Source organism: Megascapheus bottae, chromosome 14, assembly GCF_031878675.1.
Source record: "Megascapheus bottae isolate mThoBot1 chromosome 14, mThoBot2.hap1, whole genome shotgun sequence".
NCBI lineage: Eukaryota > Metazoa > Chordata > Mammalia > Rodentia > Geomyidae > Megascapheus > Megascapheus bottae.
The window spans coordinates 14,262,604-14,288,473 of record NC_143522.1 but is presented as its reverse complement, the minus strand read 5'-3'; the positions used below and the strand labels follow the sequence as shown (position 1 = coordinate 14,288,473).

The 25,870-nt window shown below is 41.5% G+C and overlaps 2 protein-coding genes across 8 annotated transcripts in view; both read left to right on the top strand.

Moving 5' to 3' along the window:
• The window catches only part of Vipas39 (VPS33B interacting protein, apical-basolateral polarity regulator, spe-39 homolog), a 29,569-nt gene extending 20,390 nt beyond the window's left edge, over positions 1-9,179 (top strand). For all 7 annotated transcript variants that reach the window (XM_090344593.1, XM_090344597.1, XM_090344594.1 and 4 more), the window contains 8 exons: positions 382-457; positions 1,183-1,317; positions 2,366-2,407; positions 2,901-2,990; positions 5,686-5,772; positions 6,569-6,658; positions 7,038-7,142; positions 9,092-9,179. In XM_090344593.1, the coding sequence (XP_090200719.1) occupies positions 382-457; positions 1,183-1,317; positions 2,366-2,407; positions 2,901-2,990; positions 5,686-5,772; positions 6,569-6,658; positions 7,038-7,142; positions 9,092-9,112 (646 nt within the window). In that variant the 3' untranslated portion in view covers positions 9,113-9,179. The remainder of the gene's footprint in view (positions 1-381; positions 458-1,182; positions 1,318-2,365; positions 2,408-2,900; positions 2,991-5,685; positions 5,773-6,568; positions 6,659-7,037; positions 7,143-9,091) is intronic.
• Positions 9,180-9,185: 6 nt separating this feature from the next.
• Positions 9,186-23,525, top strand: Noxred1 (NADP dependent oxidoreductase domain containing 1). Its single transcript, XM_090344598.1, has 7 exons — positions 9,186-9,272; positions 12,439-12,610; positions 17,847-18,040; positions 19,962-20,142; positions 20,750-20,904; positions 21,959-22,181; positions 23,207-23,525. The coding sequence occupies exons 2-7, from the start codon at positions 12,456-12,458 to the stop codon at positions 23,394-23,396; spliced, it is 1,098 nt and encodes a 365-aa protein (XP_090200724.1). The 5' UTR covers positions 9,186-9,272; positions 12,439-12,455; the 3' UTR covers positions 23,397-23,525.
• The last annotated feature ends 2,345 nt before the right edge of the window (positions 23,526-25,870 follow it).

Below are 25,870 nucleotides of genomic sequence, written 5' to 3'. Positions count from 1 at the left end.
ACCAAAACCCAGAAGTGACATCGTGGCTCAAGTAATAGAGTGACAGCCTTGAGCTGAAGAGCTCAGAGCCAGCACCCAGGCCCAGTGTTCAAACTGCATGACAGATGGGGGAAAAAAAAAAAGGCTAACAAATGTAAGTGTTAATCAGTGACATTAACCACAAAACTTCTCAGATGTAGATGATGGATGGTTGATTGAGTTTGCTTGCTAGCTCTGTGACTCCTTTAGCAACAATCAACTATAGGTTACTGTGAATGTGAGTTCAGATCAGACCTGTGAAAAACTGTGAGCCCCTGTGGTTACAATGATGATTTGGTTTAGTTGGGTTTGTTTTCCTTTTTGCATAGAGAAAGAGGTACTAACCTTGTGGCCCTCTACCAGTTTGCCATTTTCAGCAGAAGATATTGCACACATACAGGATCATTACACCCTCCTGGAACGTCAGATTATTATTGAGGTTAGACTCTTCATCTTTTAAGTTTTCTACTTCACTGTCCATGCTCAATTCCGGTGAGCTTCTAGGGGACTTCTTTACTCTGTATATTATGTTATAGTCTCTAAAGTCCTTCATTTCCCCTGTACACTACAGCCCACTGCCTCACTTGTTCCTTTTCTTCTTACCTGCTATTAACCTAGAAATACTTCTTCATCCCGAATTTCTCTTGCATCACCACTTCTGGATTCTCTCTTTTTGTTTTTTTTTTTTTTTTTTTTTTTTTTTTTGCCAGTCCTGGGGCTTGAACTCAGGGCCTGAGCACTGTCCTTGGGCTTTCTCAAGCCTAGCACTCTACCACTTGAGTCACAGCACCACTTCTGGCTTTTTCTGTGTACCAAGGAATTGAACACAGGGCTTCGTTCATGCTAGGCGAACACTCTACCACCAGGCCATGTTCTAGGCCTGAGATCTCTTAATCTATCTTAGATCTATAATCATTTTATGTTTTGTTGTTGTTTTGTGTGTATGCATACGTGTGTGTGCGTGTGTGTGGGGGTGGGGAGGGTTGGTTGCTTGGTACTGTACATCTCAACCCTCCTACCCCTAGGGTATCCCAGGCAATTTCTTTCTGTTTTTTTGCTTCATCTCTAGAGTGGGAAAAACTACTCCTACTCCTATATTATTAAAAGTCTCTCCTTCCTTTGCTCCTGATACTTATTTTTAAAACTTCGCTTAATCCACCACAGGCAAATGATCGACATTTAGAGGCAGCAGGGCAGACTGAGATCTTCCGAAAGCATCCTCGAAAAGCTTCCATCCTCAATATGCCACTAGTGACAACACTTTTCTACTCCTGCTTCTATCACTACACGGAGGCTGAGGTATAAGAAGAATACAAAAGAAAGACCCACAAGAAGAACATAGTTCCAGTCCAGTATCTTTTATTTATTATCTTAATTTTTATTATTTAGGAAATTGTACAAAGGAGCTGCCATTTAACAAAGCAGTTTATGGATACAGTATATCATTCTCAATATTCCGTACCCACCTCCCTTCCTTCACTCTTCTTAGATTTGTGGGATATACATCCTTGTCATCATTTCCCTCCTCTTCATTCATCTACTCCTTCCCTCTTGACTCAGTCCAAAGTCTTGATGTACTCTGTTAACAATGAGTGTGTAGCATCTTCAGAAATCTACCTGGAAGCTGGGCCTGTAATTATAGCTACTCTGGAGGCTGAGATCTGAGAATCATGGTTCAAAGCCAGACTGGGCACAAAATTCATGGGATTTTTATCTCCAATAAACTACTTTAAAAAATTAGCACTGTGGCTCAATTGGTAGAACACTAGCCTTGAGCACAAAGAGGCTCAAGGATAGTGCCCAAGCCCTGAATTCAAGCCCCCACACCAGCAAAAAGAAAAAAAGAAAGAAAGAAATCTTGGAAGCTTTCTTGGCCTCAGCAAGAGTGTGCTCAGAGGGAAACAGGATTATAAGAGTTTGCATGGCTGGTTTCAATGGGCTGGCATTGCAACAAAGTATATCATGTATATTTCTTCTGCTAGCTCTATAGTAGGTTCTGTAGCAGGTTTTGTTCAAAGATCCATAGTGTCTAGTGGCTTGCTGTGGGATCGAGTGGCATATCAGGTAGCTATGGATCCTTTTTTTTTTTTTAAGTTTGGATTCACTGATCACAAGTGGACATTTTCCCCTTATTTTTATTACCAGAAAATTGGGAAAATTATCTTATTTATTTATCTAATTCCTGATCAACTAGATTTTGTTGATATCTCTCTAGACTCATGGAATTTTTCTCGTAAACTAATTTCTCATTTAAAAATGGTTAGAATGCGATGTAGACAGTTCATGTTGTAGAAAAGAACATGGAAGATTGAGTGCCCTCACTGAAATTCCTTCTCTTGCATCCTAGGGGACATTCAGCAGTCCCATCAACCTGAAGAAGACATTTAAGGTAAATCTACATTGATCAGTATTTTGTAAAACTAGAATAACTACATGGAGAAGATGCTAACTTTGTGGGAAGTGAGATAAGACTTTAACTGAATATTATGTAGCAGGGGTGGGTACAGAAGTGAAGAGGTTCATGATGACCTCAGAAGTTATTTTTATTATTTTTTTAATTTAATTATTTTTTTGTCTGTCATGGGGCTTGAACTCTGGGCCTAGGCGCTGTCCCTGAACTCTTCAGCTCCAGGGTAGCCCTTTACCACTTGAGCCACATCCAGTTTTCTGGTGGTTAATTGGAGATAAGAGTCTCACACTTTCATGCCTGCGCTGTTTTTGAACCATGATCCTCAGATCACAACCTCCTGAGTAGCTAGGATAGGATTACAGGCATGAGCCACTACTGCCTGGCAAGTTTATTAATTTTTAAGGTGCAGAATTAACCAGACACCTCTGTGGAACATATCTACTTTCTCTTAGTTTTTTCTGCTGTTTTCTAGATCCCAGACAAGCAGTATGTGCTGACAGCTCTGGCTGCTCGTGCCAAGCTCCGAGCCTGGCATGATGTTGATACTCTCTTTACCACAAAGGTGGGTGCCCTGGAACTAATTTGTGTTGCTGAGCTTGGGAGAGAGAAGGGTCATTCTGTTATCTTCTAAATTCAACTTACTAACATTCTTTTCCTTCAACTTTTAAATTTCCCAAATTTTAACCCCAAAGAAAACTTGAAAGAAGATTATAGTAATGGCCTTTACCTACCTCACAAATTAACTAACATTTCTGCCATAATATTTAGCTTTCTATTTTTAGATATGCATGCATTTTTTTTCCTGAACAATTGGAATTAACAGAAAATCTGATGTTTTATAATCATTCATCTTTTTTTATCATTCATCTTCTTCTTAAGCACATTACTCTTAATATTATTGGTTCCGTATTATCATTTGTGTCTGCCAAATATGTATTACTAAAATACAGTTTATAGGGCTGGGAGTTTGGCCTAGTGGTAGAGTGCTTGCCTAGTATGCATGAAGACCCGGGTTCGATTCCTCGGTACCACATACATAGCAAAAAGCTGGAAGTGGTGCTGAGGCTCAAGTGGTAGAGTGCTAGCCTTGAGAAAGTCCAAGGACAGTGCTCAGGCCCTGAGCCCAAGCCCAGGACTGGCAAAAAAAAAAAAAAACAACAACAAAATACAGTTTATATTTAAATTTGTTCTTGATAATTGTTTTTGGTTTATTTTTGTTTTTCTGTGCTATTGGGATCCAGTCAAAGATCTTACATTGTATTTGGTTTACTGTTTTTAGATAATCATTAGATACATTTTTAGGTGTACAATGCTTTGATATATGTAGTGAAATAATTACAGACAAGCCAATAAATGTTCATTTCACATTGTTACCTGTTTTGTGTGTGTGTGTGTTAATAGCTCTCCAGTATACAATACAAAAATCATTGTAGTCCTCAAACTATACATTCAATCATTAGATGATCCTACCTAACTGAACTGTATAGTTCTTATCCTACATCTTTCTGCCCCTGGAGAGGTAGAATGGTGATTCTCTATTTCCATGTACTTCTCTTTTTTTTTGCGTGGGGACTGAACTCAGGGCCTAAGCACTGTTCTTGGGCTTTTTTCAAGGCTAGTACTCTACTACTTGAGCCACAGCAACACTTGTGCCTTTTCTATGTATGTGGTATTGAGTAATCGAACCCAGGTCTTTGTGCATACTAGGCAAGCACTCTACCACTAAGCCAAACTCCTGGCCCCTCCATGTACTTCTTTTTTCTTTACTTTTTTTTTTTTTTAAAGATCTCACATAAAAGTAAGCTTATGTATTATTTTTCTTTCTGTCTAGTTTATTTCACTTAGCAGAGTCCTTCCTCTGGGTGCATCCATGCTATCACAAAGAGCTCGATACTATTCCATTGTGTAAAACACTGGTTTCTTTATCCATTTATCCAGTGATAGACAATTAGGTTTTTCAGATGCAGATTTTTTTTCCAGTAGTGGGCCTTGAACTCAGGGCCTGAGCACTGTCCTTGGGCTTTCTCAAGGCTAGAGCTCTACTACTTGTGCCAGAGAACCACTCCCAGCTTTTTCTTCTATGTATGTGGTACCAAGGAATTGAACCTGGGTCTTCATGCGTGCTAGGCAAGCACTCTACTACTAGGCCAAACTCCTGCCCCTCAGATGCAAATCTTTAATGAGGTCGTGGTTTTATTTCATTTGGCCCATACCCCAAAGAGAGATTATTGGATCACATGGTAGTTCCATTTTTAAACCTGTGCTTTAGGAATTTTCATATTGTTTCCCATAATATCTACACAATTCTATATTCCCATTATTGTACAGTGGTCCCCTTTTCTCCACACACTTGCCAATTCGTTATTGCTTCTCTTTAACAGTAGCCATCCTAATAAATGTGAGATGATAACTCACGGTGATGATTTGTGTTTCCTGATGACTAGTGATGGTAATCATTCTTAAGTTGTTGATGCTATAATTCAAGAATTTACAAATGAATATGTATACATATGTAGCAACATAGATATTAGGATTTTTCAACGTCAAGAAATTCCTACTACAAATATTGCTTATTGTTTTGGAGGGGTAAAGAACAGTGCTAGAGATTGAAACCAGGGCTTCAAACTTTCCACCCTTCAGCTATGCGCCTGGCCTTTTATTCTGGGGACAGGATCTTATTGTTACTTCTACCTGGCTGACCTTAAACTCAAAATCTTCTTGTCTCCACCTCCTCAGTAGCGAGGATTACATGTGTCCACCAGCGTTAAATCATTTGTTCTGTTTGTTGTTATTTCTTTGTTTATTCCTGCATTTATGTCTGTAGAATCAAGAAGTTGTTTTATGTTCATAACTCTCTTCTATAGTCTAAAATCCTTTAACTTTTCTGAAAAAAAAAATTGCCTCTTACCATTTCTTTGTGTGTGTGTGTATGTTGGTCATAGGGCTTGAACTTGGCAAGGCCACAGTCCTTGAGCTCTTCAGCTCTAGGCTACTGCCCTACCCCCTCTTCCCGCTTTCTTGAGGTTAATTGGAGATAAAAGTCTCAGGTCCTTTTATGCCCGGACTGGCTTTGAACCTGATCCTCCGATCTCAGCCTCCTGAGTAGTTAGGATTACAGGCATGAACTACCACGCTGGACGGCTTCTTACAGTTTCTTGCTCTGCTTACCACCATGCTTTTCTGCATAAGCACAGGGAAATAAGCTCAGAGTATGTTGACAGTGTTTAACTATTTATTGCTGCTCTGTCTTTTTGCAGAACTGGCTTGGTTACACCAAAAAGAGGGCACCCATTGGCTTCCATCGAGTTGTGGAAATTTTACACAAGAACAGTGCTCCTGTTCAGGTATGATTCTGAGAGTTAGGTACCTGAAACCCTTAGGAGACCTTTTAGCTTCTTTTTGTTCAGTGATATAGACTTGACCTGTTCTTGTTTTTCCTAATGACAGTACAATGGTCATGCTGGACCTTGAGACAGGAGTGACCAGGATGGAATACTCTCTTTCCTTTAGAAGTAATTCCAGAATGTCATCTCTGAGGAGTCATATGGAGATTGATGTATTATTTCAAGTGATTCACAAAGGGAGGGTTTGGGGGCCAGAGCATAGCCTCGTAATAGAGTGCTTGCCTAGCATGCATGAAGCCCTGGGTTCGATTCCTCGGTACCACATACTCACAAAAAGCCAGAAGGGGCCCTGTGGCTCAAGTGGCAGCACACTAGCCTTGAGCAAAAAGTGTCCAAGGACAGTACCCAGGCCCTGAGTTCAAGCCCCAGAAAAAAAAAAGTGGGGGGGAAGTTTGGAGGTTTGGCTCAGTTGGTAGAGTCCCAGCCAGTGAGTGAAAGTGTCAGGTCCCAAGTTCAAATTGCAATCTTGGGCAATAAAGAGAGAGCTTTCTGGTCAAGAACATCCAGTCACAGTGAGCATGTGTTGGTCCTGGCCTAGAGCATTTCCTTTCTGTCACATGTATCTATTCTCCCCCTTTTTTTCCCACTGCAAAAAAATTACTTCTATGCTTGATGATGGGAGTTACAGACATGGGATATTGAACTCTTCTGCTTTATTTAGGACTTTTTTCTACCTGAAATGCGCTGTGCTTTTATGGGCCCAGAAATCACCTATCAAAATGACTTCTTTCTACAGATATTGCAGGAGTATGTCAATCTGGTGGAAGATGTGGACACAAAATTGAATTTAGCCACTAAGTTCAAGTGCCATGATGTTGTTATTGATGTGAGTCCTCAAGAAATGGAAAACCTGGGTTAGGTCCTTGGTAGAAAGTGGGGGATTATAATGTTCATCCTAGATCCTGAGATGGTTTCATTGGTTTTAACTGACAAACAAAATAGACAAAAGCCTGATTGGAGACAAGCCTATGTTATTTTTCTAGTCCTATGTCTCATTTCTCTGGGCGATTTTAAGTTGTTAACATTTGGAGAAATCAGAATGAAATCAAGTTATATAGGAGGGCTTCTCTCTAACAGGACTTCTTAAACCTATTGTAGACTCTTGGCCTTTCCTTAAGCCTTTGATTAAGAAGGTTTAAATAATAAAGAATGCCTCATAGAGAAAACTGAGTGAGTTCGATTTTTTTTTTTTTTGGGGTGTACAGACCTGCAAAGACCTGAAGGACCGTCAGCAGTTGGTTGCATACAGAAGCAAGGTAGACAAAGGATCTGCAGAGGAGGAGAAAATTGATGCCATTCTCAGCAGCTCGGTGAGCACTACATTTGCCCCTACCATGGTCCTAGGAGACAGTTAACAAAGTGGCATCAAATATATATTTTGAAGGGGCTGGGAGTTTGGCCAAGTGGTAGACTGCTTGCCTAGCATGCACGAAGACCCGGGTTTGATTCCTCGGTACCACATACACAGAAAAAAGCCGGAAGTGGTGCTGAGGCTCAAGTGGTAGAGCTCTAACCTTGAGAAAGTTCAAGGACAGTACTCAGACCATAAGCTGAAGCCCAGGATTGGCAAAAAAAAAAAAAATATATATATATATACACATATTTATATATATATGTAAATGTTGTGAAGACCTGGGTGGTATACAGTTAACTGAGCCATTTGGAGGAAAGGCTCAAATCAAATGCAAAATGCCAAATGTACTGCTTTGAACACCAGAAATTATTCAAATCAACTGTGATGCTTTGATCATTGTTAAGCCAAGCAGATAGTAAAAACTACTGGATCTTGGGGCTGGGATTTTGTTGCTTCTCTCTGGGGCAGCAACTCAGGAACGGGGAGGGACACACAGGGCCAGCCTGTAGTCCCCCGGGAGCCGAGCGAGATGGTAAGTATCGATGACCCAGAAAAAAGCCGAAAGTGGTGCTGAGGCTCAAGTGGTAGAGCTTTAACCTTGAGAAAATCCAAGGACAGTGCTCAGGCCCTGAGCTCAAGCCCATGACTGGCAAAAACAAACAAACAAATCTACTGGATCTATAAAACAAATAGTACAGATTTAGAATATTTATACTTCATTGCCTTATCTTCAGGAGATGGATGTGACTTGCTGTTGGAAATAAGTAGATGGCAAAAGCAAAATAAATGGCCTAAATCAGGCATTCTGTAAAATATAGAGTAGGTATTTTATCCATCTCAAAGTAAATCAACTCCCCCATATAATAAAAATAAATAAATAATCAGGCTAGTCATAGTGACACATGCCTATAAAAATAGTGGGAAGATTTGGAGAATCATAGTTCAAGGCCAGCATGGAGAAAAACTTAATAGGGACCCTAACTCAATCAGCAAACAAGCCAGGGTATATGTCCCTGGCATCCATCTCAGCTGTGTGAGAGGATTAAGTAAGAAGAGAGTAGTCCAAGGCTAGCCCCAAGCAAAAGTTTAAGACCCTACCCAAGAAAGCAAAAGACCAAAAAAAAGTCTGGTGTAACCCTTCTATTAATTACAATAAAAAATATATGGGGAAAAAAAAGGGTGGTGTATCCAGGAACTGGTTGGCTCATGCCTATAATCCTAGCTATTTAGGAAGCTGAGATCTGAGAATCACAGCTGGGCAGGAAAGTCAGTGAGACTCTTATCTCCAATTAACCACAAGAAAACTAGAAGTGGAACTGTGGCTGAAAGTGGCAGGGTGCTATCCTTGAGCTAAAAAAGCACCTAGGATCTGAGTCCAATACACAAGACAGACAGAAAAAAAAATGTCTGTGTGGGGGTCAAGTAGTAGGGCCTCTGCCTAGCAAGACTGACACCTTGAATTAAAACCCCAATACTGCCAAGAAATAAAAAGGAAAAGGAGGGCCGGGAGTTTGGCCTAGTAGTAGAGTGCTTGCCTAGCATGCATAAAGACCGGGTTCAATTCCTCAGTACCACATACATAGAAAAAAGCTGGAAGTGGTGCTGTGGCTCAAGTGGTAGAGCACTAGCCTTGAGGAAAACCCAAGGACAATGCTTAGGCCCTGAGCTCAAGCCTAGGACTGGCAAAAAAAAAAAAAAAAAGGAAAGGAAGGAAGAAACATAGGAGGGAGGGAGGGAGGCCGGGGGGGGGGGGGAGCGGGGAAAGAAATTGTTAGTCCTTCCCCAGTTTGATCTTTTATTTTCCTTTTTATCATATTAGTAGCTATGAGCCTTGATTTATTGCTTTGCTGCTACCTCTGCAAGGAAAGTGAAAACTCACACCTTCACTGTTTGTTCTTCCCATAGCAAATTCGATGGAAGAATTAACTGACCTTGGCTTCACTGAACCGGCTTCAGTTCTTCCTGTCCAGCCTGTGAAAGTACAAGGAACTCTTCTCTGAGAGACTACAACATTATACCTACTTGGGCTCTTCATCAACAGGCAGTATTTGCTTCTCCTGAGACAGAAACCAGCACCTGGGCACAGGTAGCTTCAGACTGATCTCTCCAAGGACATCATATGAGAGCCAGTTCCAACACTTTGACCCATGATAAAAAAAACTTTCCACCAGGTGCTCTTGTGAAGGTGGGAGGCAATAGTGGTTAAGGTCTTTGTTGGTCTGAGAAAAGTGACTGCTCTAGAAAGGATGTCTCATAGACTTTAGAGGTACAAAAGGGGTCACAGGGTGGCCACTCCATTCCTCTCAGCTAATTATGATCCAGGACTTGGTGTTGGACATTGGCAGTTATGCCAGGAAGTCAGAACAGAACCAAAACAACCATCTTCTGACGGCCTCAGGAAGGCATGCTCAGCTCTGCTGGAGATAGATCCAAACCAGACTGCCGAGAGCCCTGTGCGTGATGAGGGGCACTGCCCAGATATTGTGTTTCCTCAGCCAACATCTGTCAACTGTTCCAGTCAATTTTGTTCAAAAAGTTAAGAGTACCCCTTTTCACCTGCACACTGAGATGAGCTGTTTGGGTAATGAGATAGCCCCCCTATCTTTCCCTCTACTCCTATCCCCAGACCCATAATCTTCTATAGAGCTCAGGTTCAGCAGTGCTGGAGTGCTCTTCATTTAGGCAAAAACCTCATTTACCTTAAGCATTCAGAAGTTTCTCCTGAACTAAAATTGGTGGCACTTCCATTAGGATGTTTACATACCTGACTGAAAAAGATATTCTGTATTGCCATTCTGCCCCGTATCCCCATCTAGCCTATCTTCTGTAACTGCACAGAGTTTTTCTGACATGCCTACACTCCTAATAAAGCTGTTCTATCCTTGGTGCCTTCTCTTCCCCACTTGGTTGTATTGTGCAGAATGGTGCAGCAGTTGCTCAGTATCGTCTTCATCTGTGACTGCTTCCATTGGCCTGTCAGCTGAGATCAGGAAAATTGCAGTTTGAAGCTATCCCAAGCAGAAAGGTTCACAGGACTCTTTTCCACCTATAACTAGATGCATGCACCTGACATCCCAAGCCACAAAGGAGGCTGAGATTGGGAGGATTACAATCCCAGACAACCCAGACAGAAAGCTTAAAGCAGCCAGAACCCTGATGACATATATGCCACATATGTGGTAAACAACACCCTGTCTCAAAGTTGCTCCTAAAACAGCAACTTTCTTCAGGCCTGCTAAACAATTTCACTCTGCAACATTACATTCCTTTGCCATTTGTCTAATGGAATCATGAAATGAGGGCAGATGTCTATTTGTAAAATTTAACATTGATTTTTTTCCCTTTTTGTATATATATTCAGACATAATTATGATAGTCTTCAAAACATATAGAAAATACAGTAGAGTGACAAGCCTCTAAACTAAATAATTATCCAGTGAAAAAAGGACTTGAGGTATTGCTCAGTAGTACCTGGCTTAAGTGGCAAGAGGACCTGCTTAGCAAACATGAGGCCTTGAATTCACACATACAAAACCACACATACAAAAAAGGTTGATTGTTGACTTCTTTTTTTTGTTGGTCATGGGGCTTGAACTCTGGGCCTGGGTGCTGTTTCTGAGCTCTTCAACCCAAGGCTAGTGCTCTACCGTTTGAGCCACAACACCACCAACATAAGAGTCTCACTGCCTTTCATGCCTGGACTGGCTTTGAACCATGGTCCTCACATCTCAGCCTCCTGAGTAGCTAGGATTACAGGTGTGAGCCACCAGCACCCTGCTGATAGTTGACTTCTTGACCACCAAATGAAGGGATTGGGAAAAATTAAGTAGTGCTAGGGACTAGGGGTAGAGTTCATTGTAGTAGAGTATTTGCTAAAGCTCTGTATTCAATTCTTAGCACTATATACATAAACACAGAAAAAACAACCAGCTTTTGATGGTACTAGCATTTGAACTCAGTCTCACGATTGCTAGGCAGGTCCTCTTGCCACTTAAGCCATACTACCAGCAAAAATACAATTTTTATTTGCCAGGCATGATGGCACCCACCTAGCATTCTACCCATTGGGAAGACTGAACCAGAAGGATCTTAAGTCCACCCTGGTCAATTTAGTGAGACATCAAAAAATAAAACAGGGCTGAGGATTATCTCAGTGGTAGTGTACTTGCCCAGTATGCACCAAGTCCTGGTTAATTATTAGTACCATTCACACACAAAAGAAAAAAGAATTAAAACTGTATGATAGTCTAGATAGCAGAACAAGTATAAGTCTAGCATCCTTCTGTTGGGAAGATACTGGTTTGTTAGAGTATAATAGTGAACAGAACTTATATCCTCATATTCAAGTCATAAAAATTGTAGGCGGGGCTGGCCCCTTTAAGACTCCAAGACTGAAGTGATCTGGTAGCTAATGAGTCATAATGACAACAGTTGAGTAATTGTTAGAAATGTAGTTCTTACTCGCCTGGACCAGATATACTAAGGAGCACAGACCCTCAGTTTGGTTGGTGACATTATAGAGGGGTTTATATACCTTAAAATCTAGATGTTCCTGCTGTAGATAAGGGACTAGTGATGTTTATTTTGGAATCTTCTGACTTGTGGGGAGAACAGGAAGGGGACAATTTTACTGAAATGTTTAATGTATTCAGGGGATTATTTTATTGAAATGAGGCTTTATGTATCCAGCCTATTTCTAAATTTTAGAGAATGGAAGGGAGAAGATGCTGGCCCAATAACATCTTTGAAACTGTAGTTAGTATAAATTCAACTGCTGAAAACAGTGCCTAGGGCTGGGAAGTTGGCCTGGTGGTAGAGTGCTTGCCTAGCATGCATGAAGACCCAGCTGGGTTCCATTCCTCACTCCCACATACATAGAAAAATGCTGGAAATGGTGCTGAGACTCAAATGGTAGAGCCCTAGCCTTGTGAAATTCCAAAGACAGTGCTCAGTCCCTGAGCTCAAGCCCAGGACTGGTACACACACACAAAAAAGAAAACAATGCCTATAGTCTATATGGAGACATTACTTTGGATCTGTGCTCAGGTTTTTCATGAATCCAGGATTCCTGGGCAGTCAGTGGTGTGAACCTGAGATGCAACAGACATGAACTTGAAAATCTGGAAGCAGAGTGGTAGTGAAGCCCACCAGTATGTGGGCTGGGCACACACTGCATCGTACATAAGCCCTTCTGCATAGACGATTGTTCTTGGAAGGAAAGGAGCCAAACTGATCGGTGTCTGTCACTGCAGGAGATGCTGGTTTGGAAATGGATATACTAGAGGACCTTGAAACCCTAAAGTTTGAGCATGGGATTCCAGAGGAAGATCGTTTCTGGCTGTATTTGCAGAGCCGTTCTCGGGGACTAACAATTAAGGCCTGTGCTCATGCAGTCTTCCTCTGCAAAGTGTTACGTCATTTGAGGTAAGCTAGGCTTTCAAGTTCAGGGAGACAGGCAAGAATCTCATTGCTGAGGCCCTAAGTGACAGACTTTTTATAGTGGAGATTTGCCAGGAGAATTGTCTTCCTATCTTTCCAACCCACAGTGAATGCTCCTGGACAAAAAGACCAGCAAAATACATAGATTAGTAATGATTTTAAGTAGATAGACTGATAAAAGAATTGTTTGATTAGTTATTGATACACTAGGACCACTAGATTGTCTAATGACCATCCATCCTTTGTCTATTGGGTCAGTTTCTACCAGACATTGATGGCCTGTAATCAAAGCTACTCAGGAGTCTTGATGTCTGACATCATGGTTCAAAGCCAGCCCAGTCAGGAGAGTCTATGAGATTCTATTCTTCATTTAAACACTAAAAACCCAGAAGTGGAAGTGTGGTTCAAGTGGTAGAGAACCAGCCTTAGGCAAAAAAGCTTAAGGCGCCAGGCATGGTGTCTTATGCTTGTAATCCTAGCTACTTAGGAGGCTGAGATCTAAGGATGGAGGTTGCAAGCCAGCCCAGGCACTGAAGTCTATAATTAACCATTAGAAAACCAGAGGTGGTGCTGTGGCTCAAGAGGTAGGGCAGTAGCCTTTAGCTGAAGAGCTCAGGGACAACACCTAGGCCCAAGGGTAGGGCAGTAACCTTGAGCTGAAGAGCTGAGGGACAGTGCCCAGGCCCAGAGTTCAAGCCCCACAACCAACCAAAAAAAAAACAAACCCCAAAACAAAAAAGCTTAAGGACAGCACCCATGCCCTGAGTTTAAGCCCCAGGATTGGCACACAAAAAAATTAGTTTTCTTCTCTTCCATATCACTTACACAAACACAAACATGCATACATGTACATGCACACAGAATCAGTTTCTTTTAGGCTAACCTAACAGTGGTCTGCTCCATCAGAATAAAATTCATCTGGAACATTAATCCAGGGACTAGGAATACTTATTTACAGATAGGTTCTTGGTCTAACCCTGGTATCTTCTGTTATACTACGATATAGTTTCAACACTTAAATCAGTGTGTATGATCTATATACCTTGAATTAAGCTTATGGATTTGTATCCTGGAATATATCATATCCTCATTCAGTTTACTTTTCCCTGAAATTAGATTAATTCTTAGATTGTGGGACAGGGGGGCCGGGAGTTTGGCCTAGCATGCATGAAGACCTGGATTCGATTCTTCATTGCTACATATACATAAAAAAAGCCAGAAATGGTGCTGTGGCTCAAGTGGTAGAGCTCTAGCCTTGAGAAAGCTCAAGGACAGAACTCAGACCCTGAGTTCAAGCCCCATGACTTGGGAAAAAAAAAAAAAAGATTGTGGGACCAGAAATGGATCATATTTATAGATATACCTATACCCAAGAAGGCAGTCTACTCAATAGTTTGCTGATTTATTTACTGATTATGGTGCATAAATATTTGTAGTAGCCAAAGCAACCAATGAGAAAGAAACCCTCATGAAACTTCTAGGAGGCATTTTATATTTAGAAGGATTAAGCACTAAAGAAAGTGTTTTCTTTATTTTTTCTTTCTAGTCTGGGCTTGAACTCTGGGCATTGTCCCTTCTTTTTGCTTAAGAATAGCACTCTACCATGGGGCCAGGAACTTGGCCTAGTGGTTAAAGTGCTTGCCTAGCAAGCACGAAGACCCAGGTTCGATTCCTTGGTACCACATATATAGAAAAAGCTGGATGTGGTGCTGAGGCTCAAGTGGTAGAGTTCTAGCCTTGAGAAACTCCAAGGATAGTGCTCAGGCCCTGAGCTCAAGCCCAGGACTGGCAAAAAAAAAAAAAAAAAAGAATAGCACTCTACCACTTGAGCCACAGTACCACTTCTAGCCTTTTCTGTTTATGTTAGTATATACTGAGGATTTGAAGTAGGGCTTCATGCATGTTAGGCAAGTGCTTTACCACTAAGACACATCCCAGCCCGAACTAGCTTGGGGAGGAAAGCCTGTGGGATACTTACCTGCAGTTACCACCAAAAGAGCCACCAAAAGCTGTGGCTCAAGTGGTAGAGCACTATCCTTTAGCAACAATGCTTAGGGACAGCTCTCAGACCCAGAGTTCAAGCTAAAGCAGGTATATACACAAGCACAAATTGAAAAAATGCTAGATAACAGTGAAAATATGCAAAATGTAAATATCTGGTGATAGATTCATATGTAAAACAACAGTGGAGAATGAATAATTTTAAATTATATTTTAAAAGATAAATAACTATAAAACTATCAATAGGCATGAAATACAGAAATATGTAATATATGACATCAGTAATAAAAAGGGGTGGAGATGTAAAGGAATCGAGTTTTTCTGTAAAGCTATAAATAAGTAAAATTTAAAATAGGTAACTATAAGCCAGGCACCGGTGGCTAATGCCTATAATTCTAGCTACTTAGGAAGCTGAGATGTGAGGATCAAGGTTCCAAGCCAGCCTGGGCATGAAAGTCCAAGAGACTTATATCCAATTAACCAGCAGAAAATTGGAAGTGGCACTATGGCTCAAACAGGTAAATCTCTAACCTTCAGCTGAAGAGCTCAGGGACAGCACCCAAGCTCCATGACTGACCCAAAAAAACAAATCAATCAAAAAAGTAACTAAAGCCATAAGATTTTTTTAGTATTCACTATGATAGCCACAAAGAAAATGATTATAGAGAAAAATACTAGTAAAAATATAAAGGGAGGCTGGGAGTTTGGTCTAGTGATAGAATGCTTGTCTGGTATGCACCAAGACCCAGGTTTGATTCCTTGGTACTACTCAGATAGAAAAAAGCCAGAAGTGGTGCTGTGGCTCAACTGGTAGAGCTCTAGCCTTGAGAAAACCCAAGGACAATGCTCAGGCCCTGAGCCCAAGCCTAGGACTGGCAAAAAAAATTATATATATATATATATATATATATATATATATATGGAGGCCAGGTAATGGTAGAGTGTTTGTCTAGCATGCATGAAGCCCTGGATTCAATTCCTTAGTACCACATACACAGGAAAAGCCAGAAATGAAGCTGTTGGCTCAAGTGGTAGAGTGCTAGCCTTGAGAAAGCTCAAGGACAATTCCTGAAGTCCAGGACTGGCAAAAACAAATTTGTGTGTGTGTGTGTGTGTGTGTGTGTGTGTGTGTGTGTGTCACTACTTAGGAGGCTGAGATCTGAGGAGTAGAGTTCAAAGCTAGCCTTGGCAGGAAAGTGTATAAGACTCATTTCCAGTTAATCACCAGAAAGCTGGGGGTGGCACTATGGCTCAAAGTTGTAGAGCACTATCCTTGAGCAAAAAAGCTCAGGGTCAGTGCTCCATCTATATCTATATCTATATCTATATATAGAGAGATAGCTCTTTTGCTATCTATATATGGATAAATAGATACACAGATACATAGATACATAAATCAAACTTCACTAAACAACACCAACACATGAAGATAGCAAGAAAACAAAAGAAATATAACCACAAGACATACAGAAAGCAATAAACAAATTGGCAACAGTAACTCCTTCCTGATTAATAATTACTTTGTTAAAAATCATTTATTTGGCTGGGTACCAGTTACTCACACTTGTAATCCTAGCTACTCAAGATGCTGAGAGCTTAGGATCATGGTTCAAGGCCAGTCCCAGCAGAAAAGTCCAATAAGACTCTTACCTCCGATAAACTGCCAGCAAACCTGAAGAGGTGTGTTGGCTGAAATGGTAGAGCACTAGCCATGAGCACATAGAGGCTCAGGGATAATGCTTAGGCCCTGACTTCAAGCCTCACAACTAACAAAAAAATTATTTGGTGCGAGTGCTTGGGGCTTGAACTCAGGGCCTCACACACTTTTTTTTTTTTTTTTGCCAGTCCTGGGGCTTGAACTCAGTGCCTGAGCACTGTCCTTGGGCTTTCTTAAGACCTACCACTTGAGCCACAGCACCACTTCTAGCTTTTTCTGTATATGTGGTATTGAGGAATTGAACCCAAGTCTTCAAGTATTCTAGGCAAGCACTCTTACCATTAGGCCAAATTCCCAGTCCCTCACATACTTTCTTAGTTTTTTTCACTTAAAGATGGTACAGCCTCCTAAGTAGCAGGATTATAGGCATGAGCCAAGAGTGTTGGCTAATCATTATATAAAATGCAGATGGGTTGGGCACCCGCTGGCTCACATCTGTTTTCTTGGCTACTCAGGAGGCTGGATCTGAGGATCATAGTTCAAGGCCAGCATGGGCAGAAGAGTCTATGAGACCTTATCCCCAATTAAACTATTTAGAAAAATCCAGAAGTGGCACTGTGGCTCAAGTGGTAGAATACTAGCCCTGAGTACAAAGAAGCTCAGGTATAGTGCCCAGGCTCTGCCAGGACCAGAAAAACAATACAAAATGCAAATAATTAAACTCAATCAAAACACAGAACAGATGACTGGAATAAAAAAAATCCAATTATAGGGGCTGGGAGTTTGGCCTAGTGGTAGAATGCTTGCCTAGCATGCATGAAGGCCTGGGTTCGATTCTTTGGTACCACATACATAGAAAAAAAAACCGGAAGTGGTGCTGAGGCTCAAGTGGTAGAGCTCTAGCCTTGAGAAAGTCCAAGGACAGTGATTAGGCCCTGAGTTCAAGCCCAGAACTGGCAAACAAAAAATTAATTATATAATGTCTACTAGAGATTCAATAAAGCTAAGGACAGGATTTTAAAAAGGATAGAAAAAAGTTGGGCGCCATGGCCTGTAATCTTAGCTACTCAGGAGGCTGAGATCTGAGGCTCAAGGTTCAAAGCCAGTCCGGGCACAAAACGACCTGAGACTCTTATCTCCAATTAACCTCTAGAAAATGGGAAGTGGGGCTTGGCTCAAGGGTATGGTGGTAGCTATGAGCTGAAGAGCTCAGGGACACACATTTGAAATTCCTTCTCTCTTTTTTTTTTGTTAGTCCTGGGACTTGAACTCAGATACTGAGCACTGTCCTTGGGCTTTTCTCAAGGCTAGTGCCCTGCCACTTGAGCCACAGCACCACTTCTGTTTTTTTCTATGTATATGGTACCAAGGAATCAAACCCGGGTCTTTGTGCATGCTAGGCAAGCCCTCTACCACTAGGCCAAACTCCCAGCACTGGAAATGACTTATCTCTTAAATAGCATTAAGGTGCTGCGAGGCTTTCTTTTGTAAAACTGCCTAGAATCTGTCAAAAGGAGCTACAGTTTGTTCCCACACTTATTTTGGGGTCTGTTCGTTCTCCAGAGTATTGTTAACTTTGACACAGTATCCTGAAGTTGCCGGAGCATCTGGTCAGGATTCGGCTAACAGTGAACAGTTCAAGGTGGGAATCATTGGAGGAGGCCGCCTTGGGAAGCAGCTGGCTTGTTCACTGTTGCAGCTTGTCCCCCTCCCTCCAGAGAACCTTCGGATATCCACCCGGAGACCAGACACCCTGGGTGAGGAGGGAGTCTTTTAGTTATTCACAAAGCCATTTTGAAATATTTCAGAGAAGAATCCTTGTGTGCAGAGTTTTCAGATTGCTTGCTCTGAGGGGAAGCTAGAAAGATGGACTTTAAGCTTATGCTTTAATAGCTTTTTGTTCCCTTTAAAGGTTTTCCTACCCATTGCTTTATAGAAGCCTTCTATACAGATTTTAAATTTAACCAGACCAGTTAGAATCTGGTGTGTGATAAGCTACTTGCAAATATTTGCATTGGAATGTATCTATATGTATATATTTAAAATAGTGACTGAATTTCGAAAAACTGTTTTGTGTTGATTCCACTTACTAACCTATTGGATAAAAATAAGAACAACAATAGTATCTAGAGAGGCAGACTGAGAAGGGGATGAAATATAACTTTATAAGAGAAAGAAAGGAAGCCGGGTACTGGTGGCTCTCGCCTGTAATTCTATCTGCTCAGGAGGATGAGATTTGAGGATCATGTTCAAAGCCAGCCCAGGCACAATTTAACCACCAGGGACAGTGCCCAGGCCCAGAGTTCAAGCCCCACAAGAAACCCCCCCCCCAAAAAAAAAGAGAAAGGAAGGAGATGTTTTATATATGGGTTTTGTGGATATATGCATTTGTTAAAACTATTGAAATTATATTATTTCTCATCCCTGAAATTATATTATTTCTCATTCCCATGTGGCACTGGTACATGCATGGAAAAGAATAGTTATTGTAGAAAATCACTCTGGGTGCTTGCCTAGCATGCATGAAATCCTGGGTTTAATTCCTCAGTACCACCTACGCAGAAAAAGCTAGAAGTGGTGCTGTGGCTTGAGTGGAAGAATGCTAGCCTTGAGAAAGCTCAAGGATAGTGCCTTAGCCCTGAGTTCAAGCCCCAGGACCAGCAAAAAAAGAAAAGAAAAAAAAAGAAAAAAGAAAATCACTCTGGAAGAGTGTACTGACAACCTACAGTCTTCATAGCACAGTTATCAATTTCTTCCTATTTCTCTCCCATCAATCATGGATGCTATATCAATTTGTTTGTATTCTAGATATTGTTTTTATGTCTTTATTATTTTTTGTTTGTTTGTTTTTTTGTTTTTTGGTAGGTCTTGAGGATTGAACTCTGAGCCTGGGTGCTGTCCCTGAGCTCTTCATCTCAAGGCTACTGCCTACCCCTGGAGCCACAGCCCAATTTCCTTTTTCTAGTGATTAATTGGAGATAAGAGTCTCGCTGTTTTTCAGTGCTCAGGCTGGCTTTCAACCATGATCTTCAGATATCAGCCCTCTGAGTAGCTAGGATTACAGGTGTGAGCCACAGCGCCTGGCTGTATTCTGCTAGCCTCCATTTCCTCATGACTATGGGAATGTTATAATAGTTTTGTCTTAGAAGGTCCATGTAAGGATTACTTCAGATAATACACACACACACACACACACACACACACACACACACACACACACGTAACATACAATGACACATGATTAGCCTTTGGCCTCTTAGAGAATACTTTCCTCCTTAAAAACATTGAAGCATTGGGGACTGAGAGTTTGGCCTAGTGGTAGAGTGATTGCCTACATTCATGAAGAGCGGGGTTCAATTCCTTGGTACCATTTACAGAGAAAAGAAAACAAGCTGGAAGTGGTGCTGTGGCCCTGAGTTCATAAACCAGGACTGGCAAAAAAAAAATCCATTCTTGGTCTGAAAGTAAGATAAAGATGACACTATGTTGCAATGGTAATGGAAGTGGGCGTGTCATTGTGGCATAGTCATAGAAGGCACAGAGGAAAATCTTTGGATTTATGTAGAAACAAACTTCGGTTGCTTCCTGAGATAATGTAATGATCATCTTCTCTCCAAGCTGAGGCTCATGTTCAACTTCTTTATACTCTCTCTTTCTGTCTTCTTTAATGCTTCCCAGAAGCTCTCCAGAAACGGGGGATCCAGTGCTTTTATCATAACGCTCACCTGGCAGGCTGGGCCCATGTGGTATTCCTCTGTTGTTTGCCAGTTCAGCTGCCTAATATCTGCTTAGAAATTCAAGCAAGTATTAACAAGAGCTGCATCGTGCACAGCTTTGCATCTGCTGTCCCACTTCCCAGGTATCTCGGGGGATGGGAACAAGCCAGGCAGAATCGCTGTCTCCTCTACTTTCTGCTTTTCACCTTCACCATACTCCTACTTCACGGGGGTTGATCTATCCTCAGAAAGAGAGTGAATAGGGGGTGTTGATCTATAAAAGGACTCAGCCAACTTTTCTAATTATATCTCTCCCAATTTCTCACAAAGCAGTTGTGTGGTATTTTCTTGGCTCTACAAATGTTTAGAACTATCGTCATATGTTGTTATCTACTACCTGAAGCTAAATATTATTAATTGTGCATCAAGGAAAATAGAAACCACAGTCAATGGCATGAAACATTACTGAAAATAGTAATGGGTTAGAGAATTGCTGCACAGCAAAATTATTTTTTGTACCTCGTGTCTAACCTAGTGCCTGGTACATGATAACTCTTCATGTAAGCACTTGTTAGGTAGATGGATGAACAAATCAAACTCATTAGTGCCCTCGGTGTGGACCTAGACCCATAGTATCTAAGCAGGGATGTGTGCCACAGTCTGTTGCTGGGCTTGGATATGAATGCAGTGGATTACATAGTTACTTATTCCATTCCTAGCACTGCTACTCCCTGTCTTGTTGGCTTCCAGATTGAAACTACTACTGAACAACCACAGCAGTATCATGCGGCCTGTGTATAACTTTTCTGAGGATAATGACAATATCTGGGGGGTCAATGAGGATGTCCCAACTACTCTCCAAAATCCTCTGATTCTTCAAGCTACCTCTCCCTTCACTTCCAAAGGTAATGCATTGTTCTGGCATTCTTCTGAACACTTCCTTCCCCTTGGCCTATATTCATATTGAATTTGTGTATGTGTATGTTTGAAAGCAGTAGTTAATTCATTTTGGTAGTGAAAGTGTTTGGCAACCCTTATTAGCAAAATTGATTATTTGGATTCTTATGAGTGAATTGGAAACAACTAGATGAAACTGCCTATTTAAAACAGGAGAATACAATGCCTGGGACTAAAATGTCTTTTTGCTTTTCTAACCTTTTTTTCTTTTTTGTCAGTTCTGAGGCCTGAACTCAGGGCCTGAGCACTGTCTTTGGGCTTTCTGAAGGCTAGCGCTCTACCACTTTAGCCACACTGCCACTTTCAGCTTTTTCTTTGTATGTGGTACCAAGGAATCAAATCCAGAGCTTTGTGTATGCAAGGCAAACACTCTACTAGGCCACACTCCAGGCCCTCTGTTCTGATCTTGCAACATCTCCCAGTCCTTCCTCCTTATTGGCAGGCACCATTTTGGGGATTTTTTTGAAGGGGGGTGGGGGAAAAGTTTTGTTCTTATAAAGGAATTGTTCTCTCACTTGAATCATGCTCCCAGACCTTTTTACTTTATGTTTCCAATATGATCTCATGTTTTTGCTTGGAGCCAGCCTCCAACTTCCAACCTCATACCACTGCCTCCCACATATCTAAGATTACAGATATATATCACCACACCCCGCTTATTATTTTTGTTTTTCAGAAAGGGATTTTTTTTTTTGCTCAGGCTGGCCTAAAACCACAATTTTATTTTTACTTCTGACATAGCTGGAATCACAGGCATGTTCTATTCTGGATATATGTTTTTGCCTTTAGCAATATCTACATTTGTTCCTTTAGTATAATCAATATATGTTACAAAGTGCAGATGATGTTTTTAGCTTCTGAGGGAAGAGCGTTTGCTTATTTTGAGGGCCACATTATTAACCTGCATTGGAGAATGGTGGTTTCCAGTTACTGTCTGGGGTTTCTCCTAGATTCCTGCAATGCATGTTTAGTAATGTTATGTTCCCTCTCTTTTATATGTAGGGGGAATAACCCTCAATATAAAATGGTTGGAAGGAATATTCTATGCAAGCCTAAATGTCTGCACTGCAAGAAATGTTTGCTACCCAAAAGCACTAGAGATTCTGAACAAACTATTTTCCATTGGGCACCCTGAAGACCCAGAGAAAGAGAAAACATCTCACCTAAAGTTTCACCTGAAACATTTTGTCAACCAAATCTATGTCAAGAACTTGTTTCATAGAAGGTATGAGATCAGATAGCTGGCTATTATCATTTCTCCCATACTATTGTCTTAGCAGATGCTTTTTCCTCCTTTTATCCTTTCATGTACCATGTTCATTGTCTGTCTGTCTGTCTGTCGCTTGCTCTTTCCAGTAGGTGTTGAATGCAGGGCTTCTTGCTTGCTAGGCAGGCATTCTAACACTTGAATATGTCTCCAGCCTCCTCTCTGTTTCTTTGTGTCTCTCCTCACACATTTCCTTTTTTTTTTCCCCTTAAGACAATTGCTCACTATGTATTCCAGACTGGCCTTAAACTTCTTGTGATCCTCCTATCTCTCCAGTCTCAGCGGTCCTGAGTGCTGTGAGATTATAAACATGCACCATACATCATCATATTTAGCTCATGTTCTATTTGAAAACTGATAAATGCATTTCTATAAAAATCCAACTAGCTGGTACCAGGGGCTGTCTGCCCACATCTGTAATCATAGATACTTAGGAAGCTGAAATCTGAGGATCTCAGTTTGAAGTCTGTGAGACTCTTTATCTCTCATAGACTACTCAGAAAAGTCTGGAAGTGGAGATGTGGCTCAATGGTAGAACATTAGCTCTGAGCAAAAACCTCAAAAACGACTCCTAGGCCCCGAGACCTGCACACACACACAAATCCATCCAGTGGAAAAGCTTTTTTTGCCTTCTAAATCCCATTTCATAGATTTTATCTTTAACAGTTTTTATATGTGTCATTTTATCTAGTTACTTACAAATCTAGTCATTATCATGTTCATATCCAAGAGTGCCTGCCTAGCATATATGAAGCCCTGGGTTCAATTCCTCATTACCACATACACAGAGAAAGCCAGAAGTGGTGCTGTGGCTCAAGAGGTAGAGTGCTAGCCTTGCGAAAGGCAAAGGACAGTGCCCAGGCCCTGAGTTCAAGCCCAGAACTGGCAGAAAAGAAAAAGATTACTTGGATGATGTGTTTAATAGCCAAATCAGATATTTTGAGCAGACATAAAAAATTAACAGAAATCTTTCCTCACCCCAGGCCTTTCCCCTGGTTCGATCTGACTACTGTACAACTCAAGGACACTCCTTTAAGCCAGCATCTCTCAGCTAGTCCTGATCTCCAGGACCACCTTCACTATATATACTGCAATGTATTCGGCATCTCTGTAGCCAAACAAAAGCCACAGGACACCACGGACTCTCCCCAACAAGACACCTCGAGATCGTGATCATCTTCTTAGATTGGCTGGGCAGGACTTATGTAGTAACTAACAGGGTGAAGTCAGGTAACTATAGTGTGTTTGAAAACTTGATTAATGGCTCTTGGAAGTATAGAATAAAGAGGTCCTAAACATCAACATACTTGGGTGTGTCCAGCTTGCAGAAATAACCAGACAACTCAATATATTGCTTCCCCAGAGCAGCCATGTCAACAAATTATTTCGCTTCTCATCTCTTTCTCTCTTATAAAAGCTATTTAAAAGCTATATTGAATAATTGATAACACCACTGTTAAATAATTATACTTTCATCTCCTTTTCCATAGTAGTATGTACTTAAAACGTGACACTATGGAACCAGGAGTTTGGCCTAGTGGTAGTGTGCTTGCCTAGCATGCACAAAGACCTGGGTTTGATTCCTTGGTACCACAAACATAGAAAAAAAAAAAAAGCTGGAACTGGTGCTGTGGCTCAAGTAATAGAGCTCTAGGCTAAAAAAAAAACAAAACCAAAAACAAACCGTGGACAGTGCTCAGGCCCTGGGTTCAAGCCCCAGGGCTGGCAAAACAAAACAAAACAAAAAACCGTGACACTACTTGATTTTCCTACCATTTTTGGGTAGAAAAGTAATTGTTACTAGACAATCTCAATTGAATGATTTCATTCCTACTTTAGTTTTATTCAACTGTTCTTATGCTATCTTTTTTTTTTGCCAGTCCTGGCTTGAGCTCAGGGCCTGATCACTGTCGGACTCTCTCAAGGCTAGAGCTCTACCACTTGAGCCTCAGCACCACTTCCAGCTTTTTTCTATGCATGTGGTACCGAGGAATCGAACCCGGGTCTTCGTGCATGCTAGGCAAGCACTCTACCACTAGGCCAAACTCCCGGCCCCACTATCATCTTCTTTAAAGCTCTTTTTCATCTTTCCCCTATTTTGATAGTTTTGCATTTTGAGCCCATGGCCTTGCAGCTTGCTTGTGATCAATTTTGAACAATTCCTCTAGCCATTTTGCTTTTTCAGGATGTCATACATTTTGTCTGGAGCCCTCAGATTGATCTTCCTACCTCTACTTTCCAGTAGCTGGCACCATAGGTACATGCCAAACCTTTCTTCCCCTCCCCTTACTCCACCAGACTGCTGGTTGAGATGGGCTGGCCTAGCCTCAAACTGCAACCCTCCCCGTTTTTCCTCCTTAGTAGTTCTTCCCATGTAGCTGGAGCTAAGCTCCATGTGATGACACATGATTTTTTTTTTTCCCCAGTCCTGGACTTGAACTAAGGGCCTGGACACTGTCCGTGGGCTTTCCCAAGGCTAGTGCTCTATCACTTGAACCACAACACCACTTCCTGCCTTCTCTGTGTATGTGGTACTGAGAAATGGAACCTAAGGCTTCACGAATGTGAGGCAAGCACTCTACTACTAGGCCACACTACTGTCCTGGTACATACTTTTTGTTGTTGTTGTTGGTTGGGCTTGAACTCTGGGCCTCTAGGCACTGTCTCTGAGGTCTTCACCTCAAGGCTACCACGCTACCCCTGGGCCTGGGCATTGTTCCCCTGAGCTCTTCAGCTCAAGACTATCACCCTACCCCGTGAGCCACAGTGCCATTTCTGGTTTTCTAGTGGTTAATTGGAGATAAGAGTTTCATGGGCTTTAGTGCCCAGGCTAGGTTTGAACCATGATCCTCAGATCTCAGCCTCCTGAGTAGCTAGGATTATAGTGAGTTGCTGCACCTGGCTCTGGTACATACTTTTAATTCCAGTACTCATGACCACGAGTTCATGTCTAGTATGGGCTATACAATAAAGCCTTGTCACAAAACTTACACACATACACACTACCATTCAGGTGCCAGTGGCTCACAGCTATAATCCTATATAATCCTAGCTACTGAGGAAGCTGAGATTTGAGGATTGCAATTCAAAGCCAGTCTGAGCAAGAAAGTTAGGGAGACTTTTATCTTCAACTAACTACCCAAAAAGCCAAAAGTAGAGCTGTGGCTCAAGTGGTAGAGCACCAGCCTTGAATGGAAAAGGCTTAGAGACAGTGCCCAGTCCCTGAGTTCAAGCCCTAGAACTTTCTTTCTCCTCCTCTCTCTCCCCATCTCTCTTTCCTCACACACACCCCCCAAACAAAACAACCAGGTACTTAAATGGCTAATTTTTTTGGTAAAATATAGATCTTTTTTTTTTTTTTTTGCCAATCTTGGGCTTGAGCTCAGGGCCTGAGCACTGTCCTTGGACTTTCTCAAGGCTAGAGCTCTACCACTTGAGCTTCAGCACCACTTCTGTTTTTTTTTTTTTTTTTTCTATGTATGTGGTGCCGAGGAATCGAACTCGGGTATTCGTGCATGCTAGGCAAGCACTCTACCACTAGGCCAAACTCCCAGCCCCTATAGATCTTATTTCTATAATGCAAATATCTACTTCCTTTGTGTGTTGTAAATACCCCTGAAACTATGGGACTTGAACTCAGAGTCTCA